This window comes from Bubalus kerabau, chromosome 9, assembly GCF_029407905.1.
Source record: "Bubalus kerabau isolate K-KA32 ecotype Philippines breed swamp buffalo chromosome 9, PCC_UOA_SB_1v2, whole genome shotgun sequence".
Lineage (NCBI taxonomy): Eukaryota > Metazoa > Chordata > Mammalia > Artiodactyla > Bovidae > Bubalus > Bubalus kerabau.
In genome coordinates this window covers 57,844,387-57,866,083 of record NC_073632.1, presented here as the reverse complement: position 1 = coordinate 57,866,083, position 21,697 = coordinate 57,844,387, and the positions used below count along the sequence as shown (strand labels likewise).

At 41.2% G+C, this 21,697-nt stretch overlaps 1 protein-coding gene across 1 annotated transcript in view; it reads right to left on the bottom strand.

Moving 5' to 3' along the window:
• Positions 1-302: 302 nt before the first annotated feature.
• The window catches only part of MCHR2 (melanin concentrating hormone receptor 2), a 38,035-nt gene continuing 16,640 nt past the window's right edge, over positions 303-21,697 (bottom strand). The window contains 4 exon segments of the mRNA XM_055591417.1: positions 303-645; positions 3,472-3,591; positions 6,544-6,738; positions 11,678-11,888. Of these exon segments, the coding sequence (XP_055447392.1) occupies positions 303-645; positions 3,472-3,591; positions 6,544-6,738; positions 11,678-11,888 (869 nt within the window).

The following is a 21,697-nucleotide window of genomic DNA, read 5'->3' as shown; positions in this document are numbered from 1 at the left end:
GGGAGGCCTGGCATGCTGCGATTCATGGGGTCGCAAAGAGTCGGACAGGACTGAGAGACTGATCTGGTCTGATCTGAGGACATAGAAGCAAGCGAGATGTTCATCAGCCGATGAATGGATAAAGAAGTTGTGGTACACAGATACAATGGAATATTACTCAGTCATAAAAATGATGCATTTGAGTCAGTTCTAGTGAGGTGGATGAAGCTGGAGTCTGTTATACAGAGTGAAGTAAGTCAGAAAGATAAAAGCAAGTTTTGTATATTAACACATATATACAGAATCTAAAAAAATGGTACTGTCTAGACTTTTATGATCCATGTCCTCTCCTCAAAGCTCTGTTTCAAAATGTTTTCCATATTGTTGATTTCCTTCTCAGTCACTCTCCTTTGCACTTGAGATAGGCGTTTCCGGAAATTTGCACTCAGCAAGAGGTAGAGAAAAGGATTGATGCTACTGCTGGCATAGCTGAGACAAATGGAGGGGTAATATCTCAGACAGAAAGCCAGTGAGGGCTGCTCCACCTGTTAAGGTCACCAGTTGCATCACGTGATGGGGGCAGCACTCAGGATAAAGATCGCCACCAGCACCAGCACCATCGTGGTCAGCTTTGTCACTCTCTGCCTTGGAACACTGGGATTGTAGCTGTAGAGGAAAAGTTTGGAAAGACAGAACATAACCATAGAAATTATGGGCAATGATTTCCCAGAACTCTTTGGCCAGTCCATAATAGCTCTGCAGTGAAATGCAAAGCTCATTTTTCTTCCTACTTATTCAGAATGCTGTAAAAATACCCTTTTTCATCCCATTAAAAATTTCCCTGATTTTCCAAAGCTGGAGAATTTTGAGAAACAAAATAAATAACATAGGATTTAATTATAATCCAAAGTATCAAATAAAGATGTATGAATCTACATTCATATAAATAATTGAATAATATGTGGGAGAAGAGACAAATCTTCTTTACAGAAAAATTCCAAATAATATATATAGATATTCCCCTTTCCAGGAGTTCAATGTTAATTCTCACCCTCCTTCTTTTCCCTTAGAGGGTAGACTATACTTAATGACTCATTTTCAAATAATAGAATAGAGGAAGAGATAAATACTAATTTTGTATCAGAGAAGCCTGGCAAATACTACCTTAACCAGGTGATCAAGATTAACATCAACAGAGCTGTCGTGTAGTTATCACATACCCCCTGACATGTTGTGAGGAGACTTCTAAAATACCTAACTAAAGTCTAATCGTGATACACTATCAGTCAAACCCAGATTGGGAGACATTCTACAGGATACCTACTCAAGTGCTTACTTAATATTATCAAGGTTATGAAAAACAAGGAAAGACCAGAGGAGACAACTAAATGCAGTGTGATCTCCTGGATTGAGTCTTAGAGCAGAAAGAGGACTTTAATGGTAAAACTGCTGCAGTTTAATACAGAGTAGAGTTTAGTTAATAATAACATACCAATGGGAGAAAGCAATGGCAACCCACTCCAGTACTCTTGCCTGGAAAATCCCATGGACGGAGGAGCCTGGTAGGCTGCAGTCCATGGGGTCGCTAAGAGTTGGGCACGACTGAGCGACTTCACTTTCACTTTTCACTTTCATGCATTGGAGAAGAAAATGGCAACCCACTCCAGTGTTCTTGCCTGGAGAATCCCAGGGACGGGGGAGCCTGGTGGGCTGCTGTCTATGGGGTCGTACAGAGTCCGACACTACTGAAGTGACTTAGCAGCATCAGCAACATACCAAGGCAATTTTCTTTGTTTTGACAAATGAATCATGGTAAGATGTTAAAGGGGAAACTGGGTGAGGAATATATGGAAACTCTCTACTATTTTTGCAACTTGTCTGTAAATTTAACTTTATTCTAAAATTTAAAAATACTTGAAATTTCCAAATTTTGTCCTGTTCTGTCATATTTAGACATTTCATAGAGATTTCTCTGGGACATGACTGAAACAGATGAATAAGCCTGGAGAATATTATAAAATAAAAGTATGGTAGCTAAAAGTCATTCTAAGATAGTGATTCTTCTGCAGCTCATCAGAGTAGGCACCATTATTCCTCTAACTTATTGCATCTGAAGGATAACTGGACAGTATGAACTTTGTTTCATAAGATGCTCTTAACATTTCTGAGAAAAGTGTTAGGAGCAAAGTGATCTGATTTGGAGAACTGTTTTAAAAGAGCTTGAGTATCCTCTCCAGCTGTCAATGTCGTAATATTCCATATGCTTCCATTTCAACCTTTTCACCAACTCAGCTCCCCATGATATATTTAGAAACTATTTTTTTTCCTTGTAACTGTGGCTGCTTCCTGTTCCCATTCTAAATAGTCTATTTTTAAAATAATATAATATATCCAAAAAATTTAAAGAAGTCAATAAAAATGTCATGGGCCAATAGACCACCTAAACCTCTGGTACCAGGTTCTGCCACAAATTTTGACTAATGGTGGTAAAATTGTTCACATATTCTTTTTTTTTTCTTTTCACATATTCTTTTAAAAAAAAAAAAAAATCTTCACCATGTTATGTATCATGTATGGGGAAACCCAGCAACTTGTCTTTTCAAAAGAAATACAATGATATATTCTAAAGACAAATTTTAATAATGATCTTTAACCTAACATATAATCACTGACTCATTTGAACAACTTGATATATATAATTTCAGTGGAAAATAATTTAGATTTATTCATGTAGCTTTAGAGATAAGTTTATTTAAAGGTGGACTTCCCTAGTGGCTTAGTGGTAAAGAATTCACCTGCCAATTCAGGAGATGTGGGTTTGATTCCTGGGTTGGGACGGTCTCCTGGAGAAGGAAATGACAACCTACTCCAGTATTCTTGCCTGGAAAATTTCATGGACAGAAGGAGCCTGGTGGGCTATAGTCCATGGGGTCACAAAAGAGCCAGACACAACTTAGTTGCTAAATCACAAACAACAACAAATATTTAAAGATCCTTCCTAAGTTATTGTCTTTAGGTAAGTTTTTGGCTTTATTTAGTCCTAATTGACTTTATTCTAAGTATTCAAATATTAATGAAATCCTGCTTCTCTACACTAAAAACATCACAAAAATGAAAAGGCTATAAATTATACACAATATCTAGGATCTTTACATATGTACACAACTCTGTAAAATGTACAAATAAAACATTTAAATAACAGTGCTGATGACATACATTTTTATGAAACCATTACATCATTAATTTCAATATTTATCACTGAGAGACCCTCAAGTCTCAGAACATGACTTATTTTCATGACTGAAAATAAGTCTTCAGAATATGACTTATTTTCTGCTTCAGAACATGACTTATTTTCTGAAAATGCCTTATATAGACATTAATGCCCATATGTCTGAGCTTGGCATGTTTCAAGTGACTGTTGTTTAAGTTTCTTTTGTAGATATCTTAGATTTCTGAATTGTTCTTTTAGCAAATAAGACATACACTTACCATCTGGCATCCTTATTCTGTTGATATAGGTCCCAAGTATAGCATAAAATTAAAATATAGCATATCAAAACCAAGGGCAAAGGGAAAAAGAAACATGTTATCATCAAATACAGAGTATACCTATAAAATGAGAGAGAGGACATGACTGTTACATTCACAATGCTAGAACTGACTTTCACGGTTTATGATTCTCTGATTTTTCAGGGCCCAGAATAACGGTGCTTGGAGCAAACGTTAAGGATCTCTGGGTCCTTTCACATCCAGAGGTGTGAAGTTATGCTTTTCATTATTCACAGACAACGACTCTTCCCTCGCCAGCCCTTCTCAGCAGCCAACGCTACTGAGTACAGAACAAGTGAGCGTGCTTATTATTGTTATTATATTTAGTGTTATTAACAACAAGAGGCCATAAGTGGCATTTGTTCTGTAGCAGGTGCTGTGCTGGGTGCTTTACTTATTTTAACCCACTGAATCTGTGCACCCCATGAATACAATGCCAGTAACATCTTCATGTTGCAGAAGAGGAAACTAAGACACAGGTTACTAGCTGAGTAAATTAGGTGGCTTGCCTAAGGTTACTCACACAGTAAGTGGCAGAGGTGAGATTTGAACCCAGTGGTAACTGAGGCTCCAGATGGCCTCTCAATGGGCACTCAGGAGGTGGGTGTGCATGCTTATTTGCTCAGTCTTTCTTACTCTTGTGACAGCATGAACTGTAGCCGCCAGGCTCCTCTGTCCATGGGATTCTCCAGTCAAGATTACTGGAGTCGGGTACCATTCCCTTCTCCAGGGGAATCTTCTCTACCCAAGGATTGAACCCAGGTCTCCTGCAGATTCTTTATCTTCTGAGCCACCAGGGAAGCCCCAGGAGGACCTGTTGTCAAATCAGCTATTATTTCCCTATTCTCCACCAGGGAAAGCTCTTGCGTGCGCCACTCCGTTTCTGCATAGACACCAGGGGTCCTTCCTGGCAGAACTCTGGTGTCCTGTGCTGTATGCTGTGCTTGGTTGCTCACTCATGTCCAGCTCTTTGTGACCTCATGGATTGTAGCCCTCCAGGCTCCTCTGTCCATACTCCAGGCAAGAATACTGGAGTGGGTTGCCATGCCCTCCTCCAGGGGATCTTCACAACCCAGAGATCAAACTCAGGTCTCCCACATTACAGGCAGATTCTTTACCGTCTGAGCCACCAGGGAAGCCCAAGAACACTGGGAGTGGATAACCTATTCCTTCTCCAGGGGATCTTCCCGAGCCAGGAATTGAATCCTTCTGCATTGCAGGCGGATTCTTTACCAGCTGAGCTACCAGGGAGGCTCTGGAAGAAGGCAACCCGGATTGGGTGGGTGTGGACAGGGTGGCAGAGAAAGAGCTCTGGGACCACAGGGCTTCTGAACATAGCACACTAGTCCCAGCCTTTTGTTCATCTTGAGGACTTAATTCTGAGAGAAACAATAGAGTCTGAAACCTCAGAATGTCCCTTACCATAACCAACATTAAGGAGCAGAAACAGCTGTAGGTGCAAAATAGTTAGTCTTTGTTTATTTGACACAGGCTGAAGTCTTGTAGTTGTATGGTGAGCTTCAGGTCTTGCCCTCCTTTTAGACAGGTGGGGCCCAGGTTAATCTCTCAGCCCACCATGATTAAACATCACTTTACCTTGAGATGGGCTGATGCTTCTGTCTGTGAGTGGAGCCAGTGCTGGTCTGAGAAATAGCAAATAAATAATCATGGTATTAATTTTACTGTTGTATTCCTCTAGAAATTTCTTGCTGCTGGATTCTTGGCCTTGTCAGGCCTCTGGCTCCATCCCTCTTGGGCTGTGTCTATGTGATGCAGAAATGATTTCTCTATTTGACAAGTGGTGGTATGGGAAAAAGGAATCTGCCAGACCGACTTGCCATAATGTATGTAAAAAGCACCAGCACAATACCTGGCTCTTGGCAGGAGATCGAAACATTTAATTAGGGATTACAAATGCTCTGTTGAAAGTTTCAACTAGAAAAATTTTGACCTGGGTTCGATCCCTGGTCCAGGGAAATCCCACATACTTTGAAGCAACTAAGCCTGCTAGCCTCAACTACTGAGCCCTTGTGCGTCTAGAGCCCATGCTCCTCAGTGAGAAACCACCGCAATGAGAAGCCTGTGCACCGCACCTAGAGAGTAGCCCCAACTCTGCAACTGAAGAAAGCCCGTGTGCAGCAACGAAGACCGAGCACAGCCAAAAATAAATACATGAATCAACAAAAAATTAAATCATAAGAAGTGCCTGTGTTGGTTGCTGTATTGGTTTCCTAGAACTTCCTGTAACAAATTACCACACACTGGATGGCTTAAAAGGACAGAAATTTGTCTCTCAGTTCTAGAAGCTGGAAGTCTTAAATCAAGGTGTTGGCAGAGTTGTTCCTTTTTGAGGTTTTGAGCATGTGATCTCCCAGCCTCCCTGGAGTTTTATGGTCATGCCTGGTGTTCCTTGCTTACAGACACATCACTCCGATCCCTTCCTCTGTCTTCACCTGCATGCTCTCTGTGTCTCTGTAAATCTTTCTCTCCTTATCAGGCCTCAGTCATTGTATTTAGGGCCCACCCTAATCCAGTAAGAGGTCATCTCAAATTGATCATATCTGCAAAGACCCCATTTCTATGTAAGATCATATCCACAAGTGCTGAGAATTGGGACTCAGATAGATCTTTTCCAGGGACCCAACCAAACTCCAGCTGCACGTTGACAAGGATTGAATCTCAGAACTCTAGACCCTTTTGTGATGTCCACCTGTCCCTTGATTGCTATGTTCCCACTGAAACTGGCCTCCATGGATCTTTAAGATGCATATTTAAATATAGTTGCACCCATTGAGGTTACATGATTAAGTGCAAAATTTTTTTCTAAAGGTTACCCTATCCTTAAAAATCAAACTATCGACTTGATGGTGGGAAGCAGAGAACTTAAGTGGAGAGACGGGCCCGGAGAGGCTCCCTAAGGACACTCCGTGTGGCTGCTCACGTGTTCACAAGGAGGATGAAGCACTTCACAACTTAATTCAACTCTATTTTTCTTAAGTTTTAACAACCTACCAAAGTACATCATGAGGGGATGTTAAATCAAAAGCACAACTCTCAGCGCTGTCTTTAAATTTGATGACCTTCGAGTAGACCCAGACAGGCAACACCAGAATGAAGGAAGCTGCCCAGAGGCCCAGATTGATGCAGATTGTCTTGTACCTGGTTCTCCAGCTTGTCAGTTGAAATGGCTGGACGAGAGCCAAGAACCTGCAAAGCCAGTGGAGAAGGGTTTGGGAACAATCAATAAAAGCACTGAGCTCCAAGGATGAAAGGTTCATGACAAGAGTAAATTATTAGTATTATGATCCTCCCTGAAGCACACCTCTATCAGGGTGAAAGTTATATTTTTAAAGAGCTGGCTGGTACTTGTAGAGAAAACAATTCTTGACCCTGTAAGTCTGAATAAACCACTCACTGATACACAGCAGTCACTTCCATAAAGACCCTGAAAATGGTACACTGCTGTGCAAATTTTTTAGGTTTGCTGACCCTTTTATATTTATTTATTTATTTGGCTGTGCTGGGTTTTAGTTGTGGTCTTAGTTGTGACACATGGGATGTGGCATGCAAGATCTTTCATTGCAGCATCCAAAATGCAGCATGTGGGGTCTAGTTCCCTGACTGGGGATCGAACCCTGGCCCCCCTGTGTTGGGAGCATGGAGTCTCAGCCACTGGGACCACCAGGGAAGTCCCACAACCTTTTTATTTACAAAGGTGCTTCCCTTGTGCAGGAGGCTCTGGAAAACTGTATCTGAATGAGGGTAGGGAGATTCCCTCCAGATGGGAATGGCCTACTTCCCAGGAGGGTGTACGGATATAGGACAGGAAGGAGGCTGGTGGGAGGATCCCCAGCAGCATGAGGTTTGGGCACCCAGGACAGACATCCTGCTTAGATGGTGTTAGAGTCAGGGCCAAAGGCTCTTAGAGGTTCAGGTCACAGAACTAACAGAGTAATCAAACATGACTAGCACAGACAATGCAAATTCCTAGAGAACTGAGGCTTGAGGCTGATAGGGGTGCAGAAATGGACTAATTTCATGGGGGAAAGGGTTCTATTTTTCTTTTTTCCCCCCATTTTGATCCAGAAGAAAGATAATCGTTAATTAGACTTGAAAATCCTGATAGAGCAAGCATGTTTGGTCTCCAGTAAATCCAAAAATAATTTTTCAGAGACAAGCTAAAGCATGAAAAAGAGAGCTCAGATTCAGAGGAGGGGATTTGAGGAGGCACGGTTTTGAGGGGGCTGGGGGCTGTAGGAAAGCAGGATTAGTGGACGTTCAATAAATGTGAAATATGGTCTATGGTCCATTAATTTTCTCCAGGATTTTGTAGAGCTTCTTAATGAAGATTTATGAAAATGGAAAAGTCTCTGTCTCCTCGCTTTTCAATTTTGCACTCAGTTAAGGGAGCCCTTGGCATGCAGGGACAGGCTTGTGGCCCCAGGTACCTCAGCCACCCCTCCTTCCCTACCCTGCATCTGCGTTACCAGTCACCTGTCGCTAAGGAGACGAAGTCCCCTTCCCTCCCTGCTGAGGAAGGGAATAGGTAGTGATTGTACAGCAGCCCCACCATCTTTCTGTCTGGGATTAAAGACAATGGAGTCATGGCATTGATGGGTTAGGGAATCGTCTCTGATGACCTTCCCAGCTGAAAACCCTTCAGTGACTTTTCTTTATCTTTCAGATAAAATTCAGAATTCTCCCCATGACCCTTGAGGTCTTTTTCCACCTGGCCTTCCTGTCACTCAGGCTGAAGTTTGTGCCCATCTCTGGCCTTCCCTCAAGTTCTGTGTCTTTCAGTGCCAGGTACCTGCTATTCAGCCCATCTGGCAGGACCTGCCTCTAGTTCCTCCTTCCCTCTGATCCCCATTAGGTCTCCCTCTTGGAGAAGCTTCCCCTGACCACTCACTCTATACGAGGGCCCATGACTATAAATCTGGATATTAGGGGACTCTACTTTTCCTTCCTAGGATGTATCATTATGTGGAAATAATAATACACATTTACCCATGTGACTTTTCACAGAATGTCTGTCTACACCTGTGGAATGGAAGCACCATGAAGGCAGGAGCCTTGGCTATTAGTTTAATGCTGCTGTATCTCATGTGTCTTGCATGGTTCCTGGCATATGGTCCATGCTCAATAAATATTTGTTAAATGAATGAATAGGGAATTTTGGCTTCTATTTACTGACTTGGTTGTTGTTCCAGAAAATTTAATTAAAAAAGTAACCACTAACAAAAGTCTAGGTAGCTTTCACCTGGAGGCAAATATTTATAATATTTTGGGTGTCTAAAATTTTTTTCATATGGCTTTAAAGGTAGGAACCCACTATTAAAATATTTCACATACTTGCAATTATTAACTAATCAGAGAAAGGAAAATGAAAGAGTTTGGGGAAACACTTGATATTTATGGTCTACTAAATCGGAGATCAAGCCAGTCAACCCTAAAGGAAGTCAACTGTGAATATCCATTGGAAGGACTGATGCTGAAGCTGAAGCTCCAACACTTTGGCCACCTCATGCAAAGAGCTGACTCATTGGAAAAGACACTGATGCTTGGGAAAAATTGAGGGCAGGAGGAGAAGAGTAGAGAGGATAAGATGGTTGGATAGCATCACTGACTCAATGGATATGAGTTTAGTCAAACTCCAGGAGATGGTTAAGGACAGGCAAGCCTGGCATGCCGCACTCCATAGGGTCACAAAGAGTCGGACATGGACTTAGGGACTGAACAAATTGAAAATTAAAATAAATGTATAAATAATATCACATACTGATGCACTGACAGTTTTGGAATTACAGATAAAACTTCATTTCTGCTTTACAAAATTACACATTTTCTTGAAATTTTATGAATTTAGTAGAGTTAGAACTACGAGAAATTCCAGAGGCTGGGAAAAAAGTTCAGTGTTAAAAAATCTTCATTTGTCTGTGGCTATGTGATCCTCTGGGAGAAAGATAAGGGCCTGAGTGTCTTTATTTGAAAGTAAAATTTTAGCATTTTGTGGCCACAAGGTTAAAAAAAAATACATGCTATTCAATTGTGTAAGATACACATGCACACATATACACACTCAGAAAAATCCTGTGATGATTAGGAAATATTCTGTGGTCTGCTCTAAGGCAGACAATATGATTTCACTTTATTTGCAGTAAGAGGTTTACAGAAGAGGTTCAGTTCCCCCTCTTAAAAGAAAAAGCCGATACTCTTCTGCCTTCATGGTACGTACGTGGTATGAAGAAGCTTTTATTCTGCTGAGAACGGATCACAACAGTGAGGCTCGTATTTTAAGTTGCTTCTCTGCAGTGGGTTCCAGCCCTGCACAGGGCCCTGGCCCTGGTGTTGGAACCCTAAACTTACCAGGCTTTATTCCACACTCTGTGAGCTTTGGTGGCATCAGCTGAACTAACCAGATATACCTACCTAGCATGTAGATTAAAAAATGTGATGTTAATTATAAGTTGAGAAGTATACTCTACATATTCTGAGAATTCTTTTGTAGAAAAGCAGCAGGATTAAAAAAATGTATTAAACATTATCATCATTATTCATGCTTGAATAATAATGATCCAGCAAATTAGATTTATATGAACGCTGCTATTCCTTTGTTCAGCCATCTGATGAACTGCTCACCACTTCCCAACCCTAAAAGGCCCTGTTGGAAGGGTAAAAGAGGCAGAGCTCAAGAAAGAGTGCTCCATGGACTCAGAGAAATTTAAGACTAGCATTCATTCATTCATAATAGCGTTTACGTGCCCATATGCCAGGCACTGTTACACAGACACTCAGAATGTACTAGTGATCAAAGATCCTGCTTTTGTGTAATTCACATTCGATGTATGGGGGAAGCTAGACAATAAACAACACACACTTATCTCTATATACCAAAGAAATTAAAGTCTGTAATATGTTTAAAGCAAGAGAGAAAGAAAAGTAGATCAGAGCAAGAGGGACTAAGTGTGCTGGGTTGGGATTGGGGTGGGAAGAAGGTGGATGGAGATTTTACATGGGTTTTTCTCTGAGTGGGCATATTACTGTTGTGTTTTTACTGTTGTCTTCAGGATTTGTTTCTGTTTGGGGCATGCTGCTAAGACCTGGTGTGAAAGTCCATACCATCTAGATGCCACAGGGAACATCCTAACATCCTAGCTCACAGGCTTCCTAAAAGAAGCCAGATGGTGAGGTAGTTGCCAGCTACCTGCCCTCTCTAGAGTTGGACAGCCTGGCTCTGAACTGGGCTTCAGCACTCACTGGCTCCACAAACATCTCACCATCACCATCATCTCCTTGAGTAACATTAGCTTACGAGCTTGGTAAACATGGCTATGACATGTTCTGGGATTGTTGTTCAGTTGCTAAGTCAGGTCCAACTCTTGGCAGCCCCATGGACTGCAGCAGTCCAGGCTTCCCTGTTCTTCACTATCTCCCCAAGTTTGCTCAAATTCATATCCATTGAGCTGGCGATACAATCTAATCATCTCATCCTCTGTTGTTCCTTTCTCCTTTTGCCTTCAATCAATGTTCCAGGATATGTCTGGTAATGTAAAATGGCAGCATTTGCATTAATTGATCCTAACAGTGAGTGCAAAGGATGGTCTTCTTGTAACTCTGACTTCTCTTCATAGCTGTAAAGGAGCCCTCTACTTCATGTATTCTCTAAAGCTGCTAGGTGTGTGAGATGTGAAACTTACCAGAAAGAACCCTGAAGGGAGTGAGGAGAACCACTTCAGTTCTCAGCTCTGCCACTGACTCTGTGTGTCTTTAGCCATTTCCTTTACTTCTCAGGACTTTGGTTTCCTTTTTGCAATAATGATGGGCAGGGGTTGGGGGAGTGAATTCATTCTGGTTTCTGGTATTTCATGATTTTGTGGGCTTTTTTCTTGCAGTCAATTGTAAATAAAACTGAGTTGGAAAGAATGATTGGGGAAGAGGAAATGTTCAGTGTTTTAAGTTTTCCATTAAAAATGGACCTCTGTGAAAGTTGGAAAATATTAACTGGTTTGTCCTACAATGAAACAAATGAATGGAGAGGAGCTTTGCTATTACAAACCAGCACTGATGTTGCTGAAATTGGGATGACCTCGAAGAAGTACAGGAACCTCTAAATTAGGTTGAGATATTTCAGAATCTCTTCACTTACCTGTCCACATTCATTACAGTCATGATGGCAGTACAGGCAAACTGGTTGCAGCTATCCAGGGATGTGATGGTCCTGCAGAGAGGCCCCCCAAACACCCACTGTCCTCCTTGGGCCCACTGGTGAATAAGAAATGGCATTCCAATGATGTGGACCAGACCAGCCACAGCCAGGCTGCAGATAAAAATGTCAGGAATCGTTTTTTTCCTGGACCCAAAAGACATGGAGGGAAAGCTGAGGATTGACATTGAGAGGGCACGCCTTTAGTTTATGCCATCTGTTAACAGATTTTCAACTGTTAAACTTAAGTTTAAAAGTTAAAAGGAAACCACCACATATGCACATATGAATGCCTTGTCTTGTGTATATTCAAACGTTTTAAACTATTTGTTTGATAACTGCCTGCCGTAGTTTAAAAATATGTCTACAAATCAAATTCTTTCATTGTTTTCAGGAGGGCATGGCCTAATTCCCTCCCTTTGAGTGTGGGTTGAACTTAATAACTCACTTTTAGTGAACAGGATGTGGTGGAATGGACAGTATGGCATTCGGAATTTGGACATAAAGGCATGGAGGGGTATTCTTCTTGCTATCTCTTGGATTGCTTTCTGTGGGGGAAGCCAGCTGCCATCTTGTGAGATAATTCATGTATCACTATAAAGAGGTCCACGTGGAAAGGAACTGAGGCCTCCTGCCAACAACCAGCACCAGCTTGCCAGATCTGTAAGGGAATGGGATGCTCCAGTCGCAGCCAAGCCTTTGGATAGTCATCTAAAGATGCACAGCTCGACTGCAACAGCAAGATAGACCTTGAGCCAGAGTCACCCAGCCAGGCTGTTCTTGACCCTCAAAACTGTGTGAGATAACAAATGTTGATTGTTTTAAGTCACTGTTTTTTTTTTTTTTTTTTAATATAACCATGTTTATTTAAGAATGCATTCCAATATCAAATGGCAAAGTTCAACAATGCAAAATTGAAATTATTTTTGCACCAACCTAATAATGTTCAGTTCAGTTCAGTTCAGTCACTCAGTCGTGTCCGACTCTTTGCGACCCCATGAATTGCAGCACGCCAGGCCTCCCTGTCCATGGTAATACATATGTTTCAGTGCTACTCTCTCAGTTCTTCCCACCCTCTCCTTCCCCCACTGTATCCATTAGTCCATTCTCTATGTCTACATCTCCACTGCTGCCTCGAAGATAGGTTCATCAGTACCATCTTCCTAAATTCCATATACAATATTTGTCTTTCTCTTTCTGATTTACTTCACTCCATATAATATGCTCTAAGTTCATCCAGCTCATTAGAACTGACTCAAATGTATTCCTTTTTATGGCTGTGATATTCCATTGTGTATATATATGTATACACACCACCACCTCTTTATTTATTAATCTGTCAATGGACATCTAGATTGCTTCCATGTCTTAGCTATTGTAAATAGTGCTGCAATGAACATTGGAGTACATGTGTCTTTTTCAGTTATGGTTTCTTCACGGTATATGCCCTGTAGTGGGATTGTTGTCATATGGTAGTTTTATTTCTAGTTTTTTAAGGAGTCTCCATACTGTTCTCCATAGTAAGCCACTAAGTTTTGAAGTAATTTCTACACAGCATCAAATTATACCAACTCTAAACTCACTCATGCAATAGACTGTCTTTACCTGTCCCTAGCATCAAATAAGAGTCGGCATGACTGAGCGACTTCACTTTGACTTTTCACTTTCATGCATTGGAGAAAGAAATGGCAACCCACTTCAGTATTCTTGCCTGGAGAATCCCAGGGACGGGGGAGCCTGGTGGGCTGCCGTCTCTGGGGTCGCACAGAGTCGGACACGACTGAAGCGACAGCAGCAGCAGCAGCAGCATCAAACACAGCTAAACAGGAAAAATAAATGTTTCCACTGTGCAATGTGATTTTTCCCCCTCCACTGAAGCTGTTAAGTTCAAATCTGAACTGAAGCCATTGTTAAAAAATTTTCAACCATGACTTAGAAATATTCCAATAAAATCTAACTCAAAGAAAAGCCTATTAATTAAGACCTTGAAATGCAGACAGTGTAGGGAAGACATATGAAATGACTGAACTGGTGGAGAGCACTGAGAGAGATCTCCTCTCTCCTGTTTGGGGAAATGAAGGCAAAAGAATTTTCTGAGAGCAGAAATTTTAATGTAAAATTCACTTGATCCCTATCATCAGAGTTGGGACATTCAGTAATAAATACATATCTTTATCTGGGAGATATTATTCATTAATTCAACAAATATTTTATTGAACATGAGTTATTTTTCAGGCATAATATTGTGCTTTGGGCTGCAAAGCTAAATAACCTATAAACCCTAATATCAAGAAGCTTATAGTCTAGACATAGGTAAGTAAATGATAACTTTACAATGTTATGAAAGAAAGCTAGAAAAAGCACAAGGAGCACATAAAAATAGTCTCTCCTCTCTCCTCTGGGGGTGGTCAAGGCATATTTCTTGGAAGAAGTGGCATATGTACTGAGAACATATAAAGATTTAAATAGCACATAAGAATTGGCCTTAAGATTATACCACAATTACTAGTTCACTCTGGATCTGGTGCTATTGCTCTGTTGTTTGAAAGCTAGTGGTTATCTTCGTTATTCAGGGACTGTAAATTCTACAGCCTGTGAACTTTATGTCTAAGCCATCAAAGCCTCATGTGAGGCATCAGTCAGGGCCAGGATATTTTATCCAGGCCCTGGTCCCACACACCATGTGAAGAAGTTTCTGCCATCAAATCCTTACTCAGCAACACACTCTGGGCATTGTTGAGTGACTCATATCAGAAAAACCAAGAAGAAGAGTGTTGAGGAAAAGATCATGTCAACCAAAAGAGCTGCTAAGTGGCTGTTCTTGGTCTCTACTCCTTTGTCCTCTCCAGGTCTTCCTCCAGAAGAAGTGTCAGTGAGGAGGAACTGACACTAGAGGTCAGCTGGAAAAAAAAAAAAAGCAGAAACACAATAATATAAAATCCTATAAATCTTAGTCTGTTAAATAGATGTTATTTCCATTTGAATTGGGATATAACCCATAAGTGGTTGCATAGGACCTAATTGCAGCAATTAGACTTGTTACCCTTACTCTCCTTCAGACAGGTGCTCAGCATTGACTGATTAGGAGTTATGGTAATTCCCTTGTTGAGGACGGTGCAGGTCATTACCTGGCAATTCAAAAGAATTAAACTGTTTCTAGATGACACTGTATACAGCAAAAGAGAATTCTGAAGCAAGTGATATATTTATCTGGTCATAGATACTAGGGCAACAAGTATAACATATTCTATTATTGCTTTTTGTTTTTTACTGAAAGTAATAACATACAAATTAAAAGTAATTAAATAGGAATGGTAAATTTTCTAAGTATTTAACTTGTATTTTCTTTTTAGGTCTAATTAATTTTCAGATTTCCTGTTGCCAGACTTCATTAGATTTCTGTTTCTTACGAACCAAACATTAAAAATAAAAAGATGTAAACCAATGATCATTTCAGCTAACACATTTTCCAAATGGTTAACATGACTGTGTCTAAATATGATGATAAACAAAGGTATACCACAATACCACGCAATAAATGATATTGTTGTTGTTGTTCAGTTGCTCAGTCATGCCTGACTCTTGCCACCCCATGGCCTGCAGCACGCCAGGCTTCCCTTTCCTTCACTGTCTCCCAGAGTTTGCTCAAACTCACGTAATGGATCCCATCCAACCATCTCATCCTCTGTCACCCTCTTCTCCTGCCTTTAATCTTTTACAGCATCAGGGTCATTTCCAGTGAGTCGGTTCTTCACATCAGTTGGCCAAAGGATTGGAGCTTCAGCTTCAGCATCAGTACTTTCAATGAATATTCAGGGTTGATTTCCTTTAAGATTGACTGGTTTGATCTCCTTGCAGTCCAAGGGACTCTGAAAAGTCTTCTCCAGTACCACAATTTGAAAGAATCAATTCTTTGGTGCTCAGCTTTCTTTATTGTCCAGCTCTCACATCCATACTTGATTACTGGAAAAACCATACCTTTGACTATATGGACCTTTGTTGGCAAAGTAATATCTCTGCTTTTTAATACACTGTCTAGGTTTATCATAGCTTTTCTTCCAAGGAGCACATATCTTTTAATTTCATGAATGCAGTCATGATATAGTTGTTACAAATCATACTTTGGAAGAATATTTAATCAAATGGGAAAATGAAAGTGAAAATGTTAGTTGTTCAGACATGTCTGACTGTTTGCGACCCAGTGGACTATAGCTTGCTAGGCTCCGCTGTCCTTGGGACTTCCCAGGCAGGAATATTGGAGTGGATTGCCATTCCCTCCTCCACGGATCTTCTCAGAGATCTAACCTGGGTCTTCTGCACTGCAGGCAGATTCTTTACTGTCTGAGCCACAGGGAAGCCCAAATGGGAAAATACTTATTGAGTTAAAAAAAACATCAACTATGTAACTAGTTAGGATCCCAAACTTATTTAAATATTAATTTAAAAGTACACTGAAATAGTATGTCTGAGTAATCACAGTAATTATCTGTTTGGTAGTAGTTGTATGATTGATTTTTTACTTATTTATATGTTTAATGTATAAGAGAAATTCTATTAAAGACATGTTTTCTTTTTTCAGCCAGAAATAACCATATATCAGTTCAGTTCAGTTGCTCAGTCATATCTGACTCTGCGACACCATGGACTACAGCATGCCAGGCCTCCCTGTCCATCACCAACTGCCGGAGTTTACTCAAACTCATGTCCATTGAGTCGGTGATGCCATCCAACCATCTCATCCTCTGTCATCCCCTTCTCTTCCTACCCTCAATCTTTCCCAGCATCAGGGTCTTTTCAAATGAGTTAGTTCTTTGCATCAGGTGGCCAAAGTATTGGAGTTCCAGCTTCAGCATCAGTCCTTCCAATGAATATTCAGGACTGATACTGGTTGGATCTCCTTGCTGTCCGAGGGACTCTCAAGAGTCTTCTCCAACACCATGGTTCAAAAGAATCAGTGCTCCGGCACTCAGCTTTCTTTATAGTCCAACTCTCACATCCATACATGGCTACTAGAAAAACCATAGCTTTGAATATATGGACCTTTGTTGGCAAAGTAATGTCTCTGCTTTTTAATACGCTGTCTAGGTTGGTCATAACTTTTCTTAGAAGGAGCAAGTGTCTTTTAATTTCATGGCTACAGTCACCATCTGCAGTGATTTTGGAGCCCTCCAAAATAAAGTCTGTCACTGTTTCCACTGTTTTCCCATCTATTTGCCATGAAGTGATAGGACCAGATGCCATGATCTTAGTTTTCTGAATGTTGAGTCTTAAGCCAACTTTTTCACTCTCCTCTTTCACTTTCATCAAGAGGCTCTTTACTTCCTCTTTGCTTTCTGCCATAAGGGTGGTGTCATATCTGAGGTTATTGATATTCCTCCCAGAAATCTTGATTCCAGCTTGTGCTTCATCCAGTCCAGCATTTCTCATGATGTACTCTGCATATAAGTTAAATTAGCAGGGTGACAATATACAGCCTTGATGTACTCGTTTCCCGATTTGGAACCAGTCTGTTGTTCAATGTCTAGTTCTAACTGTTGGTTCTTGACCTGCATACATATTTCTCAGGAGGTAAGGTGGTCTGGTATTCCCATCTCTTGAAGAATTTTCCACAATTTGTTGTGATGCACAGGGTCAAAGGCTTTGGCATAGTCAATAAAGCAGAAGTTAATGTTTTTCTGGAACTCTCTTGCTTTTTCGATGATCCAGTGGATATTGACAATTTGATTTCTGGTTCCTCTGCCTTTTCTAAACTTGAACATCTGGAAGTTCACGGTTCATGTACTGTTGAAGCCTGGCTTGGAGAATTTTGAGCATTACTTTACTAGCGTGTGAGATGAGTACAATTGTGTGGTAGTTTGAACATCCTTTGGCATTGTCTTTCTTTGGGATTGGAATGAAAACTGACCTTTTCTGGTCCTGTGGCCACTGCTGAGTTTTCCAAATTTGCTGGCATATTGAGTGGAGCACTTTCAAAGCATCATCTTTTAGGATTTGAAATTGCTCAACTGGAATTCCATCACCTCCACTGGCTTTATTTGTAGCGATGCTTTGTAAGGCCCACTTGACTTCACATTCCAGGATGTCTGACTCTAGATGAGTGATCACACCATCGTGATTATCTGGGTCATGAAGATCTTTTTTGTATAGTTCTTCTGTGTATTCTTGCCACCTCTTCTTAATATCTTCTGCTTCTGTTAAGTCCACACCGTTTCTGTCCTTTATTGTGCCCATCTTTGCATGAAATGTTCCCTTGGTATCTCTAATTTTCTTGAAGAGATCTCTAGTCTTTCCCATTCTGTTGTTTTCCTCTATTTCTTTGTATTGATTGCTGAGGAGGGCTTTCTTATCTCTCCTTGCTATTCTTTGGAACTCAAATGGGTATATCTTGCCTTTTCTCCTTTGTCTTTCATTTCTCTTCTTTTCTCAGCTATTTGTAAGGCCTTCTCAGACAACCACTCTGCCTTTTTGCATTTCTTTTTCTTGGGGATGTTCTTGATCACTGCCTCCTGTACAGTGTCATGAACCTCCATCCATAGTTATTCAAGTGCTCTCTCTCTCAGATCTAATCCCTTGAATCTATTTGTTACTTCCACTGTATAAATGTAAGGGATTTGATTTAGGTCATACCTGAATGGTCTAGTGGTTTTCCCTACTTTCTTCAATTTAAGTATGAATTTGGCAATAATGAGTTCATGATCTGAAAACATATATGCAATAGGTTAAATAAAACCAAAAAATCATGTAACACCACATATGTAGGATGATGCTTTGCTGATCAGCTTATTCTGCCCTTTATTTCTAGGTCTCCTTCAGTTCAGTTCAGTTCAGTCACTCAGTTGTATCCGACTCTTTGTGACCCCATGAATCGCAGCACGCCAGGCCTCCCTGTCCATCACCAGCTCCCGGAGTTCACTCAGACTCACATCCATCGAGTCAGTGATGCCATCCAACCATCTCATCCTCTGTCATCCCCTTCTCCTCCTGCCCCCAATCCCTCCCAGCATCAGAGTCTTTTCCAATGAGTCAACTCTTTGCATCAGGTGGCCAAAGTACTGGAGTTTCAGCATTAGCATCATTCCTTTCAAAGATATCCCAGGGCTGATCTCCTTTAGAATGGACTGGTTGGATCTCCTTGCAGTCCAAGGGACGCTCAAGAGTCTTCTTCAACACCACACTTCAAAAGCATCAATTCTTTGGCGCTCAGCTTTCTTCACAGTCCAACTCTCACATCCATATATGACCACAGGAAAAACCATAGCCTTGACTAGATGGACCTTTGTTGGCAAAGTAATGTCTCTACTTTTCAATATGCTATCCAGGTTGGTCATAACTTTTCTTCTAAGGAGTAAGCATATTTTAATTTCATGGCTGCAGTCACCATCTGCAGTGATTTTGGAGCCCAAAAAAATAAGGTCTAACACTGTTTCCGCTGTTTTGCCATCTATTTCCCATGAAGTGATGGGACCAGATGCCATGACCTTTGTTTTCTGAAAGTTGAGCTTTAAGCCAACTTTTTCACTCTCCTCTTTCACTTTCATCAAGAGGCTTTTGAGTTCCTCTTCACTTTCTGCCATAAGGGTGGTGTCATCTGCATATCTGAGGTTATTGATATTTCTCCCTGCAGTCTTGATTCCAGCTTGTGTTTCTTCCAGGCCAGCATTTCTCATGATGTGCTCTGCATATAAGTTAAATAAGCAGGGTAACAATATACAGCCTTGATGTACTCCTTTTCCTATTTGGAACCAGTCTGTTGTTCCATGTCCAGTTCTAACTGTTGCTTCCTGACCTGTATATAGGTTTCTCAAGAGGCAGGTCAGGTGCTCTGGTATTCCTATCTCTTTCAGAATTTTCCACAGTTTATTGTGATCCACACAGTCAAAGGCTTTGGCATAGTCAATAAAGCAGAAATAGATGTTTTTCTGGAACTCTCTTGCTTTTTCGATGATCCAGCGGATGATGGCAATTTGATCTCTGGTTCCTCTGACTTTTCTAGAAGCAGCTTGAACATCTGGAAGTTCACGGTTCACGTATTGCTGAAGCCTGGCTTGGAGAATTTTGAGCATTACTTTACTAGCGTGTGAGATGAGTGCAATTGTGCGGTAGTGTGAACATTCTTTGGCATTGCCTTTCTTTGGGATTGGAATGAAAACTGACCTTTTCCAGTCCTGTGGCCACTGCTGAGTTTTCCAAATTTGCTGGCATATTGAGTATAGTACGTTCACAGCATCATCTTTCAGGATTTGAAATTGCTCAACTGGAATTCCATCACCTCCACTAGCTTTGTTCGTAGTGATGCTTTCTAAGGCCCACTTGACTTCACATTCCAGGATGTCTGGCTCTAGGTCATTGATCACACCATCGTGATTATCTGGGTCGTGAAGATCTTTTTTGTACAGTTCTTCTGTGTATTCTTGCCACCTCTTCTTAATATCTTCTGCTTCTGCTAGGTCTCCTTGCTAACTGGCATTTGGTATATTTGGCCAATAGGAAGCACTGTTGGAGGGAAATTGGAGGGTGAGAAGAGAGGATAGGCAGGGTATTTCCTTCCCCTTTGTGTTGTTGGCATCTGTGGCAGTGGCTGCCTCCCTCCCATGGCTCCACCTCCTCCGCTCCAGGCTCTGTTCCTTGGGCCCAGATCCCACTGTGGTTGCAGCCCCCATTTCCAGGATTTGTTAAGCCACTTTTTTTTCCACCTCCATCCAGCCTAGGGCCAGGAAAGGGGTGGTGGCCTTGGGGTAGCTTTCTAATTTTGTTTATCTCTGAGTTGCCTCACCGGTCCCTGTTTGGCATTTAACTCTCATTGAATTAAATTCCTACTGTTAGTGTAAAAATGAATAAACTGAAACCTCAATTAAAATTGAGTCAGAGGGCCAGAAGGGGATGCTATCATGCTCTGTAGTAGCAGAGCTTGAAGAGAAGAAAGACTTCCTCTTCTTGCCTGGCAAAAGCTTAGCTAATGAGAGACTGTTCTTCCCCTGTTAGATGGGTCTTGCCCACGGCTTGCCATAGCTGCAGATCCCAAATTGCTGTATTTTGATGAGCCCGAGTAAACTCCACTTTTGCTGGAGAAATAACTGGCTATCCATTTGTTTTGAGGTCAGCATGAGCCAACTCCAATGGATTAGCAGTGATTTCATAAAGAGCTGAGCTGGAAAAGAATTTTGAGTCATCACACAGGCACTAGGAAAGGACAGACCTGTGTGATTAGAGATGACTGCCAAGGATGGGAGAGTTTAGAGCAGAGTGACATATTTGCTAACTCTGCATAAAGATAACCTAATTGGAAATTCTAGTTTCATTTCTGTGCCATTTATTATGTCCTTGGGGGAAGACATTTAACCCCTTTAAGTTCCAGAGTTGTCTTGATGCACTGGACCATAGCAACGAGGGTCTCCAACCATCTTTCCAGTTCATTTAAACAGATGTGGCTGTGAGGTTCATAGCATCTAAACATATCATTACGTGTGCAGCATGGGTGGGGGTCAACCCCAACAACAGCTTACATATGGCTGATACTCGGAGAGCAGTAGAGGGCTGGGTCAGAGGGGCTTTAGTTATTATTTCAGCTGAGTGGGGAAAAGGAGGAGGCTTGTTTTAAGCATTTCCCATCTTTGTCTTAACAACTGGAATTCCATCACTGGGCCATTAGTATTCCTTCAGGAACACTCACTATCCTTCTTGTAACCTCTGTGTAAAATGTAGACATCACTGCGGGGAGGTGGTTAAAAAGTAAGATGTTTCAGTAATTCATGATTAAGTGTAAATTAGTTGACTTGACAGCCAGTCGAGGGCAGGGGATGACAGAATGGGAACATTTTATTTATAAGGAGACAAAGCATTCTTGAGAGAGTCTCTGCCCACTGGGTAACAGTCTGTCAGTAGACAGGAGAAGGATGTGTTCAGGACATTGAGGGTGGTGGGGGAGGACCATAGAGAAAAATGGCATCTCCTTTATTGAAGTAG